Source organism: Lithobates pipiens, unplaced genomic scaffold, assembly GCF_037356315.1.
Source record: "Lithobates pipiens isolate NorthernLeopardFrog02 unplaced genomic scaffold, aLitPip1_a1.2 Scaffold_19, whole genome shotgun sequence".
Taxonomy (NCBI): domain Eukaryota; kingdom Metazoa; phylum Chordata; class Amphibia; order Anura; family Ranidae; genus Lithobates; species Lithobates pipiens.
In genome coordinates, this window is record NW_027507764.1 from 438,299,317 (window position 1) to 438,315,295 (window position 15,979).

Below are 15,979 nucleotides of genomic sequence, written 5' to 3' on the forward strand. Positions count from 1 at the left end.
TTGATACATGTCTTCTGGGGCAGGGCCCAGGTCCCCATACACTTTTTATGACAATAACTTGCATATAAGCCTTTAAGATTAGAACTTTACATTTCTCCCATAGACTTGTACAGGGTGTTCGGTGGCTTTTTGAATTTGCTGCGAACACCCCATCTCAAGCTCATCCCTATTTGCAACATGACAGAAAATTAATATTTAAAAGGACTGTGTTAATCCGAATCATATGTGGGAACAGTGCATGCTAGTATAACAATATTGGTATAACAATCTAGTCATAAAGAAAATCATAATAACAAGATAAAATAATGTAATTATTTGCAAAACATGGTGATAGAAATTCATATAGGAAATTCTAAAGATGATGGATTATAAAAGATGAAAAGATGTATAGCTATATACTAACTTTATAGATATAAGGAGGTGTGTGTATATATATATACCTCCTTATATCTATAAAGTTAGTATATACGTGCATATTTTTATTTATTTTTTTACAAAAGTGGAGTCACCCTTTAAGCTTAAAGTGGAATGCCAGTCAAATACTAACTAAGCCTACACCTACTCCCACCTCTATTCTAAGCCTACTTTATCTACCCTGTTGAATGATCTGTATACTTGCCTAATTTGAGGCTGCTCCGGTCTGGTCACATGATTGGGTCTCAGAGCCGGCTTCAGTGTAGAGGAGGAACAGCCGACAACCGATGCTCCATAGTAAGCCTTTGGGTGATATCATAGCCCAGGCTCTGCAGCCAGTGTGGGTGAGCTCTCCTCTTCTATGAAGCCCACTGCTGGAAAGATCATGTGGATGGACTGGATTACCCTCCGCATGAATAAGTATAGACTTCTTTCCATTACGCTGAGTTCACATATGAGCACACCGTGGCTCACAGCAGGAGTCCAGTGCGCCCTCGTTCACAGTTTCAGGTCTGATTTCAGCCCACATGAAATGGACCAAAAGACACACAGGGCTCCTATGCAAATCACACTGGAGCCACTGCAGAGATTTTGAACCGGCTCCATAGAGAGCCAGTCACAATCTCTTGCTATGTGAATTGGATGCAGGGAAGCCTAGCCTTAAGGTAGTTAGAATAAGCTTATAACGGGGATGGGAGTAGGTTTAGGCTTAGTATTTGACTATACTTCCACTTTAACTGAATTGTCAACATCTGACTTTGTTTTTACATTATTAAAGTAAACCCTTAGTAACAGAATTTTCACATTACAGATACAAGGCAACTTGCCAATGAAGAAGGAGTTTTGGATATATGTGACGGATGCTACTCTTCAGATGACGCCAGAGACATCGGAAATCCCTAAAATTCTCTCAGTGTGTGTCTTGCCTTCTTGCGCAGTGGAAACTAGGGTGCTAGAGGCCCTTGCCAACAAGTTAACTTACAAGATGTTTTTTAAAGATGCAGTAAAAGAGAATGGTAAATTACCAGAGTACTAGATTATCTTCTCAAAACTGGAAAGGATATGTTACCTGTGTGTAGTAAGTTTATTGAAAAAAAATATATATATAAAATTATTTGCTGATACAGCTAGTGGTTCTTGCAATGTGATTTTTGTGGATTCCTTTATATGCCAATGCTAATTTTGGGATTCAGGGTAAAGAGCCTTTTGTGAAATTTGTATAATCTTCTATACACCAAAAGAGAAGAGATTGATGTAAAAACCTGTTTAAAAAATGTAATTCATTCCACACTATATATTGTGTGTTCACTTTGCAGTATACTTTAGATTTTTTTTTATTTATTTTTTTTATTTTTATTTTTTATTCTGTGAAACTATGTATTACTTTAGTTACAATAGTCAGTAGCTATGGATGATTTGGCAGCACACATTTTGTTATCCTTTTCTTTTTTTTTTGGCAGGCAAGATCATTTGTGTAGAACGCACAGTGCTTTCATTACAAAAGCCCCTTTTATCCCAGGTTTCTGTCATTAACGAGCTGACTGGCCCTGTTATACTGGACAAACTGGATTCTGCAACAGAGGCAAACTCCCTGTGCAATGTGACAGGTTGGTACTGGGAGAAAAATGACAGGCACCTGTCAAAAAACACTTTCTTTCTTAATGTGAGTCAGATGAGACTTGTGCTGTCACTAAAGCGTCTGCAACATGTCAGTGCAAATTAGGTTGCCTCTTTAAACTTAAACTATGTACTATTCTTAACAATTAATTACAAAATAAACAACATAATAAGTGTGTCATTATCTTTGCCTAACTGTTCTATCAATGTAAGTTTACATGAACAATGAATACATGTTTGAGGCAAAAGTGAGCATCAGAGGTAAGAACAATATTTTGTTATATTTCAAGCTCCCAGACACATCTTCGGATGCTAATAGATGTTGCAGTATTTTCCTTACTGGCTGACATCTGTGTTTAATATTGTGTGAAACCTGCAATCAAGAACATAAATTGTTTCAGGGCAGTGTTTAATGTGGTGTCAATTAGCATGGCTAATTAGCACACTTAGAAATCCATAGTGTTGCTTACAAAAAAATCTGTTACACTTTACTTCATACTGATCAAAGGTTGTGATTTCAGTTATATTAGACTGCTTAAATGTAGGCAAAAGAGCTGCATTATGGTATCTACTGTATGCATTAAGTCCATCTGGGATTACATGAAGAGACAGAAGGATTTGAGGCAGCCTGCATTCACAGAAGATCTGTGGTTCGTTCTCAAAGGTGCACCTACCTGCTGAGGCCCTTCACAAAGTGTTTGCAAGTGTTCCTATTGTGCAAATAGCACAGATACACAATGCCCCTACTCATTCACCAAAAAAAGACAGTAGGCAGTTTTTGGCAGATCCTTTATTTAACCACTTCAGCCCTGGAAGATTTTACCCCCTTCCTGACCAGAGCACTTTTTTTTTTTATAATTTGGCACTGTGTCACTTTAAATGGCGATTGTGCTGTTGTTTGAGGTGGTACCCAAACAAAATGTATGTCCTTTTTTTTACCACAAATGGAGAATTCTTTTGGTGGTATTTGATCACCTCCTGTGGTTTTTATTTTTTGTGCTATAAACAAAAAAAAAGCACCAATTTGGAAAAAAAAAAAAAAAAAATATATATATATATATATATATATATATATATATATATATATATATATATATATATATATATATATATATATATATATATATTTGTTTTACTTTTTTGCTAAAATAAATATTCCCAAAATCAAAAATATATACTTCTACGTATTTTTGGTAAAAAAAAAAAAAAAAATCAATACCTATATATTGATTGCTTTACACAAAAGTTTTAGTGTCTACAAACTATTAGAAAAATCTATGGCATTTTTATTATTTATTTATTTATAATTTGCTGGTAATGGCGATGATCTTCAATTTTTACCAGTATTGTGACAGACAGATCAGAGACTTTTAACAATTTGTTGGGACCTCTGGCATTTATACAGTGATCATTGCTATAAAAATACAAAGAATGGGGTTAACACTAGGGGGTGATCAAAGGGTTAATTGTGTGTTCCCTCAGTGTGTTCTAACTATATGGGCATAGGATTGACTAGCAGAGGAGACGCATCATTTTTCCTACTTAGTAGGAACAAACAATATGGCTCTTCTTCCCTGACAGCACAGTGATTTGTGTGTTTACACACACAAATCCCTATACTGGTGCTTGTGCACGCAATCATGAGTGGCTGGCGGTGATTGTGCCCACTGGCCACGCACATCAAGTCCCCCACCATGCATCGAGCATGCGCCCTCTATTGGCCGCTAAAATAATGGACGTATATGTATGGGATTTCGCCCAGAGGAACCATTCTATATATCTGCGTGAGCCGGCCGTGAACCGTTTAAAAAAGAAAAAAATGGTGTAGATCCAATGTCAATCATGATGTCCGGCATCGCCGACCCAGGAAATAAAAAACTCTTCCCCTCCCAACGAACGCCCCACTGTCTGCCAGCTCCTCCATCTGACAGTTCTTAAAGCGGGAGTCCACCGGGACTCCGCATTTTTTTTTTTAAAGCCAGCAGCTACAAATACTGCAGCTGCTGACTTTTAAAATAGTGACACTTACCTGTCCAGCGCGCCCGCGATGTCGGCACCCGAAGCCGATCTCTTGATTATCTCTCGGGTGCTGCCGCCGCCATCTTGGGTATGGGAATCAGGAAGTGGAGCCTTTCGGCTTCATTTCCCGGTTCCCTACTGCGCATGCGCGAGTCGCGCTGCGCAATAAGGATGGACCCGCTGCCTCTGGGATCTGTGTGTTTCCCAGTGGGCAGCGGGGGACTTTCGGAAAGGGGCGTAATCTACGCCCCTTTCCGCAGAGAGCTATCCTGGAAGTGGGTGCAGATACCTGTACTGTACAGGTATCTGCACCCCCCTCCCCCCTGAAAGGTGCCAATTGTGGCGCCGGAGGGGGGGAGGGTTCCGATGAGCGGAAGGTCCACTTTAGGGTGGACCTCCGCTTTAAATAACTAAGGGGCGGTGCCACCTGCTGATGTTACCAGGTAGCACCGCACCTTGTGACATCACAGACCAGGGGAATGCTGGATCAGTGACCTCACAAGGGGGTGGTGGCACCCAATCACGTCGCAGGGTGGCACCGCCTCCTTAGTTATTTAAGAACTATTAGACGGATGAGCTGCCCTTGTTTTTTCGGGTCAGCAGTGGAGGCGGGAAATAGGGGGACATATTTCTTTATTTTATTTAATTTATTTTTTTATTTTTATTTTTTTAAATAGAGGATTTGTCAAAGACTGTCTACTATATTTTTTACACTACTTTTTTTGGGGGTGGGATTCCAATAAGTCTCCCCGCCCGCAGACCTCCAACAGTACTGACCAGGGATGTGGGGAAGAGGCCCTTGTCCTCATCAAAAGGGTGGAGAGGGCATGTGGCCTGGTATTGCTGGGGGGGGGGGTGGGGGGGGTTGTTCATCCCCTCCCGTTCCTGACCTGCTGGGTTACATGATAAGGGTCTAGTATGGATTTTGGAGGGACCCTTCGCCATTTTTTTTTTTTTTTAAATTTTGGCGTGGTAGTTGCCTTCAAAATCTATACCAGACCCGAAGGGTACGCTGTTTTGTTTTTTGTTAATTTTTCATTGCTGCCATTTCAGTGGGGAATGCACTGTGAAGGATGTGATCAGGACATGGACATTTGAGAAGTGGATAGCTGCTGTCGCTGTCTATATATATATATAAATGTTATTACAAAACATTTAAAAAAGATAAATGAAAACATTAGTTGCAAGTTGCCAAGGCGGTGGATGTCAATAGATATGGATTGATACTTTGATGGAAAACAAGTAGAGAAACAGATCCCTATATATATATATATATATATATATATATATATATATATATATATATATATATATATATATATATATATATATATATTATTTTTTATGCATCGTATGTGGTCATTCCTCTCTGACACCGGTAAAGTCCAACTTTCTAAGATTACTTTAGGTTATTTACTGCATGCATTTTTTCTTTTTTTTTTTTCTTTTGTGAAACGATGTTCACTCCTATTTTGTGCAGTATTTACGGAGCATTTTTGCTTTATGTGGTAAATACCGCACAAAGCAATAGTAAATTGACATTTGCAGGATCGCATGCGATATTTGGGAAACAGCCTAAATACCGAATACGATCTGGTTCTGTGAATGGAGCCCAATGTTTTTTAAAAGTTCTTACAACTTTAAATGTAAAGATAAATCCACTAGATCTGATGTTTTAGTTTGAATTAGGCATCCTACTGGTTTCTTACATGAGTAACTCCTTAAGCCTAGTACACACTATATTTTTTTTATTTTGTTCAACCCAACGGGCGAATAATAAAAAAAAACTGAAGAGCTCGGGAGGAGTTGCTGTACTATCTATCCAATGTTAATACAGCAATTTTGCCTGCTGAGCTATTGTTTTCTGAAAAGGGGACTGCCTGTCCATCATAACACACCATACAATAGTCTCAGCAATTGACTAAGAGTGCTGATTGTATACCGATCGACAGACCTTTTTCAGTCATGCCCCTGCGATGGAAGCTGGCCTATCTGCCATACACATGAGCCAAATGTGCACTGGTTTCTATTTAACTGGCCAATGCCTCCCTTTACAGCGCTTTAGTTATTAGATCTGTCCATTGCCAAAACCATTATCATTTATGGCTTAAGGTTGGCCATACATGAGCCATTGTATTTTCATTCAACGACTGGCTTCTGTTGAACGATCCTGCTGGAAAATCCATATTTGATCAGTGGATTCTGGCGGGCGATGGGGGTGTCCTCATGTCAGAACGCAGTAGCATAGCAAGAGAGATCCTGCATCACACATTGTTGTGTTGATAGGAGATTTGTTAGTTAGTTTATTTTTTTTTTCAACCCACATGCCTGTGCACATCACATGCAAATTCAGCTATACAGTTTGTATGGCTGAACTTGCGTCACATTCACATAAAAATGGTGCAGGACCCTTTTTTTTGGTCCGCACTGGAATCGGACCACATGTATGTTCATACCCATGTGATCCGATTCCACAGTTTGCACTGTGTTCAGACCCACGAGATCTGATTCCACAGTTTGCACTGTGTTCAGACCCACAAGATCTGATTCCACAGTTTGCACTGTGTTCAGATCCACGAGATCTGATTCCACAGTTTGCACTGTGTTCTGTAAACCAATATGGAGGTGTCATTAACTTTATATTGACACCTGCAGCGGTTTGCACAGAGCACAGTGTGAACTGCCTGCAAGTCAGATGCGATGCAGACATGTTTTTTTTTTTTTTTTTTTTATAATATGCTTGTGGGCCTACTGCTGTAAATTATATACTATATAAAGCCTGCCACCTTCCTATATCATTTGCAGCAAGTTAACATTTAGTAATTGTTTTCACAGGAATTATTAATGGAGTTGATGAGAGAAAATCTTTTTCTTGGCCAGTGTGTAACTTATGTGGAAGCAGTAAGCTACAACCACGGGATTCAGACAGGTAAAATATCTTAAGACCTCATGCACTCAGACACTTGGCAATTTGTGAGTGCTGCCAGGAAAAAAATCCTGGCGTTTCCTGGAGCTCATGGTGCCACGTTCAACCACCAGTACAAGTGAATGCCTGTAGATGGCTGTGCTTGGGTGAGCGCTGATAGCCTCTGCATTCTCCTTACCTGAGTACAGCCTTGTACAGCTATTCACTTGTATTGGTGGCTGTACGTGAGGCTACATGTGCATGTCAGAAAACACTTTATTATGGGTACATCAACAGTTATTTTTCTGTACTTGCATGTTCAGAGGTATACAACTTGCAAAACCTGTCAATATTGTTTATTAGTTTAACCACTTCAGTTCCGGACCAATAAACACCTTAAGGACCAGAGGTCTTTTTGCAATTTCGCACTGCGCTGCTTTAACTGGTAATTGCGCAGTCATGCAATATTGCACCCAAACGAAATTTGCGTCCTTTTCTTCCCACAAATAGAGCTTTCTTTTGATGGTATTTGATTGCCTCTGCGATTTTTTTTTTTTGCGATATAAATGAAAAAAGAGCGAAAATTTTGAAAAAAAAAGATATTTTCTTCTTTTTGTTATAAGAAAAATCGAATAAACTAAATTTTAGTCATACATTGAGGGCAAAATTTATTCAGCCACATGTCTTTAGTAAAAAAAATGTCAATAAGCGTATATTTTTTGGTTTGCGCAAAAGTTATAGCGTCTACAAACTAGAGTACATTTTCTGGAATTTACACAGCTTTTAATTTATGACTGCCGATCTCATTTCTTGAGGTGCTAAAATGGCAGGGCAGTACAAATCCCCCCCAAATGACCCCATTTTGGAAAGTAGACACCCCAAGGAAATTGCTGATGGGTATGTTGAGCCCATTGAATATTTATTTTTTTTGTCCTAAGGGATTGAATAATGACAAAAAAAAAAAAAAAAAATTTTTTTTACAAAAAGTTGTCACTAAATGATATATTGCTCACACATGCCATGGTTATATGTGAAATGACACCCCAAAATACATTCTGCTGCTTCTCCCGAGTACGGGGATACCACATGTGTGGGACTTTTTGGGAGTCTAGTCGCGCACGGCACCCCGAAAACCAATCACCACCTTCAGGATTTCTAAGGGTGCAAATTTTTGATTTAACTCCTCACTACCTATCACAGTTTCGAAGGCCATAAAATGCCAAAATAGCACAAAACCCCCCCAAATGACCCCATTTTGGAAAGTAGACACCCCAAGCTATTTACTGAGAGGCATGTTGAGTCCATGGAATATTTTATATTTTGCCAAAAGTTGCGGGAATATTACAAACTTTTTTTTTTTTTGCACAAAGTTGTCACTAAATGATATATTGCTCACACATGCTATGGGCAGAAGTCAAATTACACCCCAAAATAAATTCTGCTGCTTCTCCCGAGTACGGGGATACCACATGTGGGGGACTTTTTGGGAGCCTAGTTAACTAGCTACCTAGCGACACTAGCGACACTGATGCAGCGTTCAGAAAAATTATCGCTTAGTGACACTGGCAAAAGGGGGTGAAAGGGTTAACTAGCGGAAATCAGGGGGTTAAAACCATTATTGGGTAGTATATCGGGGTACCTAGCGCTATAAAAACCTGGCGGTGAACCTAAAAAAATAACTAGCTACCTAGCGACTGTAGCGACACTAATGCAGCGATCAGAAAAACGATCGCTTAGTGACACTGGCAAAAGGGGGTGAAAGGGTTAACTAGCGGCAATCAGGGGGTTAAAAACATTATTGGGTAGTATATCGGGGTACCTAGCGATATAAAAACCTGGCGGTGAACCTAAAAAAATAACTAGCTACCTAGCGACACATGCAGCGATCAGAAAAATGATCGCTTAGTGACACTGGCAAAAGGGGGTGAAAGGGTTAACTAGCGGCAATCAGGGGGTTAAAAACATTATTGGGTAGTATATCGGGGTACCTAGCGCTATAAAAACCTGGCGGTGAACCTAAAAAAATAACTAGCTACCTAGCGACTGTAGCGACACTAATGCAGCGATCAGAAAAACGATCGCTTAGTGACACTGGCAAAAGGGGGTGAAAGGGTTAACTAGCGGCAATCAGGGGGTTAAAAACATTATTGGGTAGTATATCGGGGTACCTAGCGATATAAAAACCTGGCGGTGAACCTAAAAAAATAACTAGCTACCTAGCGACACTAGCGACACATGCAGCGATCAGAAAAATGATCGCTTAGTGACACTGGCAAAAGGGGGTGAAAGGGTTAACTCTAGGGGCAATCAGGGGGTTAAATCTTTATTGGGGGGTGATAGGGGGCTACCCTGGACCTAACACTAACTGTCCTGACAGTTTTTACTGTCACAACTGACACTGAATGCATTGATCAGTAAAGAAATGATCAATGCAATCAGTGACACTGTGACTGGGGGGGGAGGGGGGGCGGGGGGGGGATCGGGGGGCGATCGGGGGGGCGATCGGGGGGGGTTTGTGTGCCTGTGTGTACCTACATGTCAGTGTAGTGTTCGTGCAGACTTACTTTTACTCTTCTCCTCGTAGTCCGGTCAAAAAGACCGCCCCGAGGAGAATGACATCACTTCCTCCTTCCTGTGTAAACAATACACAGGGGAGGAAGCTTCTCATTGGCCAGGAGCGATCCAGAGGGGGTGGCCGAAAACGAACGGCCATCCCCTCATCACGGATCGCTGCTGGACCGAATCGGACCGCCGTATCCAGCGGGAGGGGGTCCGATGGGACCCCCCACCCGCTGGAAGGCAATCACGTAGATGTACGTGATTCTGCCTGCCTGTGCCATTGTGCTGACGTACAATGGCAATACGGCGGTCCTGAAGTGGTTAAGAAGAGTACGGCACAAAGGTATAAATTGCCGTGCCAGGTTACAAAACAAACACATTGAAGCATTCTTTAATAATCCATATACCTTTGCACTTCTCTGGGAACTATATAAAAGATTATGTAATGGGAGGAGGGGTGAAGGAGCTGGGCCAGCAAAGAGGATAATTAGACATTATCCTAAAACAGAAAGATGGGGGGGGGGGGGGGGGGCTGTGCTAGGGAATTGACTCTCATGGAGTACTCAATTTATGGAAAGGAGAAAACAATGCAAGTAAGGATTTAAAATACTTAATTTTCTTTTTTATACCTGCATTTTTGGTTGTAGACATGGTCCCTTTAAAGTATAACTCCATGTTTAATTTCACTTTAAATAGTATGTTTGGGCCAAGGTGACTCAAACGATCTATTTCCATTACCGAAAGATCCAGCCACTGTTTGTGCTGTAATATACTATAGTAGCATTAGCTATAGACAGTAAGCAGCACTATGTTGCGGCAGCAGTACAGATGACTTCCTGTCTGCTGTTTGAATTAAAGAGAGTAAGGCTTAGTGCTCCTCCTCCATTCAGGAAGAAGCCTTGTTTTTTGTTTGTTTTTTTATCAATAAATACAAGGCTTCCTCCGATTGGCTGAGGTGGAGGTCAGGATGGTTGACGGCAGAATTTGCACCTCACTACATTCACTCCTCTACTGTATATATAGAGGAGAAGCATACCCATACCCACCTTTGGAAAGCAGCATTGTCAATCTGTGTAGAGGGTAGTTAGATGGACTAGGGGATTTAGATGAACTTTACATAAGTGACTTCCAAATTAAAGGCTAACTCCAGCTCGTAAACAGTTAACATAAACCGTTAAAACATTTATTCCAAAAGGAAAAAAAAATAAAAAAAAAATAAAAGCTGACCATTGTTTGCACCCTGTCAGTATTGCATAGTTTCTTTTAACACTCATCTGCCACTTTTTCTGTACATCTTGATCTATTAAAGAAATATGAAAAACAACAAACTGGTAGGGGCAACAAGGACAAAAACTGTATTCTGGACTCAGAAAAAAAAAAAAAAAAAAAAACTGTTGTGATAATGTTAGTGACAGATTGCATCATATATCTCCACTTTTATTTTGCCCACACCCAACATTTAAAGTAAAAGTATAGGCACACTTTTTTTTTTTCCGTTTCAGATAGTGTAATGGAGAGCTATAACCTCTGTCAGTTTTTTTTTTTTTTCTCTGTGTCCCATTGGAGAGATTTACCTTCACTTCCATAACCAAAACAGGAAGTGAGAGGGAATTCCTGCAAATTAAGATAATCCCCCCAGGTCCCCTCCATTACCATTCTGGGGGCATACTGCGTCCTGATTTTGAACACACACTTTATTAATTATGCAGTATAGGACATAGGATCAGATTCTGAATCAGCCTTTTTCAACATATTTATCCTAGAGGATAGCTCAAAATAATATTCAGGTCTTGGGGAACAAATAAATTCATCAGGTGTCTGTGGGAAAATTACCCTTATATTGGTGGTCAGTCAGTGGTGTCATGCTGCTGGCTCTGAATCAGGAACTGCCAGGTAGGAGGTCAACCAGCCACAACTCAAGGGTTCCCTAGCCACCTTTGGAGGAACCCTGTGATTCCATGAAACCCTGGTTGCGAATGACTGGTCTACACTGTGTGTTATGCAGCTGTGTTCAGGTGTATAGACACTGGGGAAACTGGTTTGTGCTGGTGTGCTTAGGTCTTCTCACTAAAAGAAGCATATCACTTGTTTCTCCCTTTGTCTTTCAGGACAGCACCTGGAGAGAGTGCAGCTCCACCCACTTTCCCAGGAAACACTGCATTCAGTTTTCTTTAAAGACCAGATGCTTCCACCATGGCCTCAGTTGTAGTGTTTCCTACACCACGGTGGAAGCGCTGAAGGGAAACCAGGGGTGTGCTACGCTTTCTCCAGGTGGGGAGAGTATGGGGCATACCGGTATGTTGATCTCCAAGACCAGCTCAGCTTCCTCCTTTACGTGAGGTGGATGCGGCGATGTCTCCTCCTCTTTATACTCGACTAGAGTCAGGCTGCTGGGGGTCCCGTTCCTATAGACTGGAGGCACAGGCTAAGGAGGAATGGTTTTAGCGTCTCCCCCATCCCCAAAGCCTCATGCCTTCCGGGTTTGTGGCGTGGCTTCCGGTTCAGGCCGCTGGAACACAGGAGGAAGGGGCAGTCTCTTTTCGGCTGACGTCATTTCCGGTTCTTGCAGCGGCGAGTGGACCGGGAAATTCAAACATAAAGCATGCAAACGCCACTGTAGACCTTGCAGTGATGGAGGAGGAACAAACAGTGGTGGCAGGGGCAGGAGCCACTCACGTCAGCCAAGCCCAGGTAAGCAGGGACAGTGGTCTCTGTCTATTACTCCCTTCCTTAATTTTATGGGGAATTTGGGAGCCTGCAACACTCTTCCTGTTTGCTGTAATCAGGAAGAATGTATATCTATTTGAAAAGTTAATCTATGGGGGGATTTACTGGCTGTGGTATCAAAACACAGGAGTTAAATTGAGGAAGTGGTTATTTTTTGGTGTATTTCATAAAGTTAAAGAAAAAACCAAACATTCCTCCCCTCCTACTAAGAGGGAATGTCTGTCATGTAAGAATGTACTTAGAGAGTCCTGGACCAAGGTGTTCTGCAGGTCCTGCATAGCTGATTTAGTTAAGGAGGAAACCACTCCTGCTACACCTGCAACTCAGCAAGGAGAATTATTAAGCTCCTTCTGGAAGGAACTGGTGGACATATTTGAGAAGTTCCGGTCCTATCTGGATAGACACCAAGCTGCAAGTGGCAGCACAGTACCCCATTCTCATTCATCTCTTTCTGTATCCAAAGGGGGCAGTGACTCAGAGGATGAAGAGTGAAGTGTTTCCCCAGACTCCGAGGAAGAAGAGGATGAAGTGAAAAAAAAAAAAAAAGTCTTCTTCTTCTTCTCCTTCTCTATATAAATTATCCTTAGAGGAGGTGGATGATCTTTTGAAAACTATCCACACAACTCTGAACATCACAGAGGATAAAGCCCAGTTGTCATTACATGATAAAATGTTCCAGGGCATGGGCGATGTGAAACACGTGGTATTTCCAGTGCATAAGTTTATATCGGAAACAATAAAAAGGGAATGGAAGGACCCATAGAGTGCCCCATTATTTTCCAGATCCCTCAAACTGAGGTTTCCTTTTGAAGAGGATAGCTCTCAAGTCTGGAACAAAAAAAAACAAAGCTTGATGCAGCTTTTTCTCAAGTATCAAGGAACACAGACCTTGCGTTTGAGGATATGAGTATCCTAAAGGATACCATGGACAAGAGGGCAGACCTACTAAGGAAAGCATGGGATTCAACCCTAGCAAACTTGAAACCAGCTATGACCTCATGTGGTATCCAGGAACTTGGAGCACTGGCTGGAACAATTGAAAGCCCATATTGAGGCAGGAACTCCCCGTAAGGACCTGTTGGATACACTGCCTGTACTACTGAAAGCAGTGGGGTACATGGCAGATGCCTCGGCTGAATCTGTAAAAATGTCAGCCAGATCCTCAGCTTTGATAAACTTAGCTTGTAGAGCTTTATGGGTTAAGACATGGACTGGGGATACAGCCTCAAAAACCAAACTATGCGGGCTACCCTTTGAAGGAGATTTGTTTTTTGGGCCGGATCTCAAAGCCATACTTGATAGAACGGCTGATAAGAAAAAGGCCTTCCCAGTAAAGAAAAAGGTGATCCCTCAGGGCAGTACAATTTTTTTGTGCTTTTTGAAAAAGCACAGACACGAAAGAGACAGGTTACTAAAAACTCTAGAGGTCTCAGAGAGGGAAGGGCAAGTCAGGAGTACTATTTTGCCCCCCTACCCCAAACAGAAAAAGCCAGTGACTGTCCTCCGACTGTGGGAGCAAGGTTGCAAACCTTCTTTCCACGTTGGAAGACGATACAGCCAGTCCGTTTATCCTCAACACAATAATGGAGGGTTACAGACTGGAATTCTCTCAACCCCCACCTGTTCGTTTTTACGTAACTCAGGCTCCCCGAGACCTAGAGAAATCTGTGGCAATGTCATCAATCCTACAGGAATTGATTCAACAGAGGGTGATCATAAATGTTCCCCCCAAAGAAGGACGGGTGCTATTTGAACATATTTCTTGTAAAGAAGCCTTCAAGCAAATTCTAAACCTGAAGATCCTAAACAGATCAATCAGGTACAAGAAATTCAGAATGGACACAATCTTTTCAGTAAAGGGTCTCCTGACCCCAAACTGTTTTATGGCATCCATAGATCTGAGGGATGTGTATCTCCATGTGCCTATAGCACCAGCATCGCAAAACACCTAAGGTTTGCGGTCAAGATGGGAGACTCAGTCCTACATCTTCAGTTCAGAGCTCTTCCTTTCGGGCTCTCCTCCTCTCCGAGGATATTCACAAAGATTGTAGCAGAGGCCTTAGCCTTCCTCAGAGTAGAGGGAATATTGATTGTCCCATATTTAGACGACCTTCTAATATTTGCCAAAACAAGGGATCTATTAGAGAAGGATCTGAAAAGGACAAAGAGACACTTGGAAGGTCTTGGCTGGATAATAAACAAGGAGAAATCAAACCTTATTCCATCTCAGACAATAACATTTCTGGGATATACCATTCATTCCGGGAGAGGAGGAAGAGAGAATCTTTCTCCCGGAGGAAAAGATAGAGAAGGTTCAAAATGCAGTAAAAATGTCTAAGTTCCATTAGGGCAGCAATGTCAGTCTTGGGACTCCTCACTGCATCAATACCAGCAGTACAATGGGCACGTCTCCATGCAAGGGATCTCCAGAAGGCAATTCTGAGAAATTGGCCCTATGGAGAGTCCCTGGAAAAATTGATCAGAATGATCCCTCAAGTTCAGAGGAAGCTCTGATGGTGGAGTCCCCACTCAAACCTGGACAGGGGCCTGATCTGGTGTTTTCCCGTAGAGAGGAGGTTGACAATGGATGCAGGTTCCTGGGGTTGGGGCGCACGCCGGGAAGGACAGATGGCTCAATGGAATTGGACAAACAAGGAAGCCAGGGGATCCTCCAATTGGAGGGAACTAAGGGCTATTCTTCTAGGTTTATGGGCCTTCGAGAAACTAGTCCAGGGTCACCATCCAGCTCTAAGGAGAAGTCTTTCCATAGCCTGGACGTGAGAAGGTGTTTACTACTCTATCTAGAAATCACAAGAGAATTCAGAATATCAAATTCACTCTTTATTCTGTTCTCAGGACCTCATAAAGGGTATAGTGCTTCTAAAAACACTGTGAATGGCCATCAGTGAAGCCTATAGAGCTTCAGGGGCAGATCCTCCCACAAGGGTAGTGGCCCACTCAACACGGGCAGTAGCAACGTCCTGGGCGGAAAGAGCAGGGGCTTCTCTGGGTCGGATCTGTAAAGCGGCCACGTGGACAAGTTTCTCCACCTTCACCTGTCACTACAGGTTGGATTTGCTATCAGCATCAGACCAGTCGTTCAGCAGGAAAGTCCTGTAGGCCGTGATCCCACCCTAGAGTAAGTTCTCTCTTATCTTCAGGTTCTGTCCTGAAAGACGAAGGGAGAAAACTTTAGTTAGACTTACCGTTAACAGTATTTCTACGAGTCTTTCAGGACAGCGCTGATGACCCTGCCTAATTGTATTATAAAATATGGTGTTATTGCTATGTTCTGCTTATCTAAGTTCTATGAACAACTGAGGCCATGGTGGAAGCGGCCAGTCTTTAAAGAAAACTGACTGCAGTGTTTCCTGGAAAAGTGGGTGGAGCTGTGCACTCTCCAGGTGCTGTCAATTTCTATGAGTAAGCATTGATTCCAGTGCGAAACGCGTCAGTATTTTTGTACCCTTTTCCTTGCTGTGGATCATTTGATGTGATGTGACCCCCAATTTTTAATAAATACACAGGATTTTAAGCCTTTTTCTGGTGTGCGGCTAACCAGAGTTTTTTGCCATTGCCTGCCTATTGCACATGTATTAGCCAGCACCTGGGGCTCCTCGTTAGGAAGAAGGACATCCGTCTTGGAGGGCTATCTTGGAGCGGTGGTTTCCTCTCTTTGCTGTCCTGAAAGACTTGTAGAAATACTGTAGCCAGTAAGTCTAGCTATGTTTTTTGTTT

General features: G+C 42.0%; 1 protein-coding gene across 1 annotated transcript in view; it reads left to right on the forward strand.

Moving 5' to 3' along the window:
- The window catches only part of SPIDR (scaffold protein involved in DNA repair), a 1,142,324-nt gene that overhangs the window by 1,108,433 nt on the left and 17,912 nt on the right, over positions 1-15,979 (forward strand). The window contains exons 15-17 of the mRNA XM_077492658.1: positions 1,226-1,430; positions 1,875-2,021; positions 6,886-6,979. Coding sequence (XP_077348784.1) covers positions 1,226-1,430; positions 1,875-2,021; positions 6,886-6,979 — 446 coding nt within the window. The remainder of the gene's footprint in view (positions 1-1,225; positions 1,431-1,874; positions 2,022-6,885; positions 6,980-15,979) is intronic.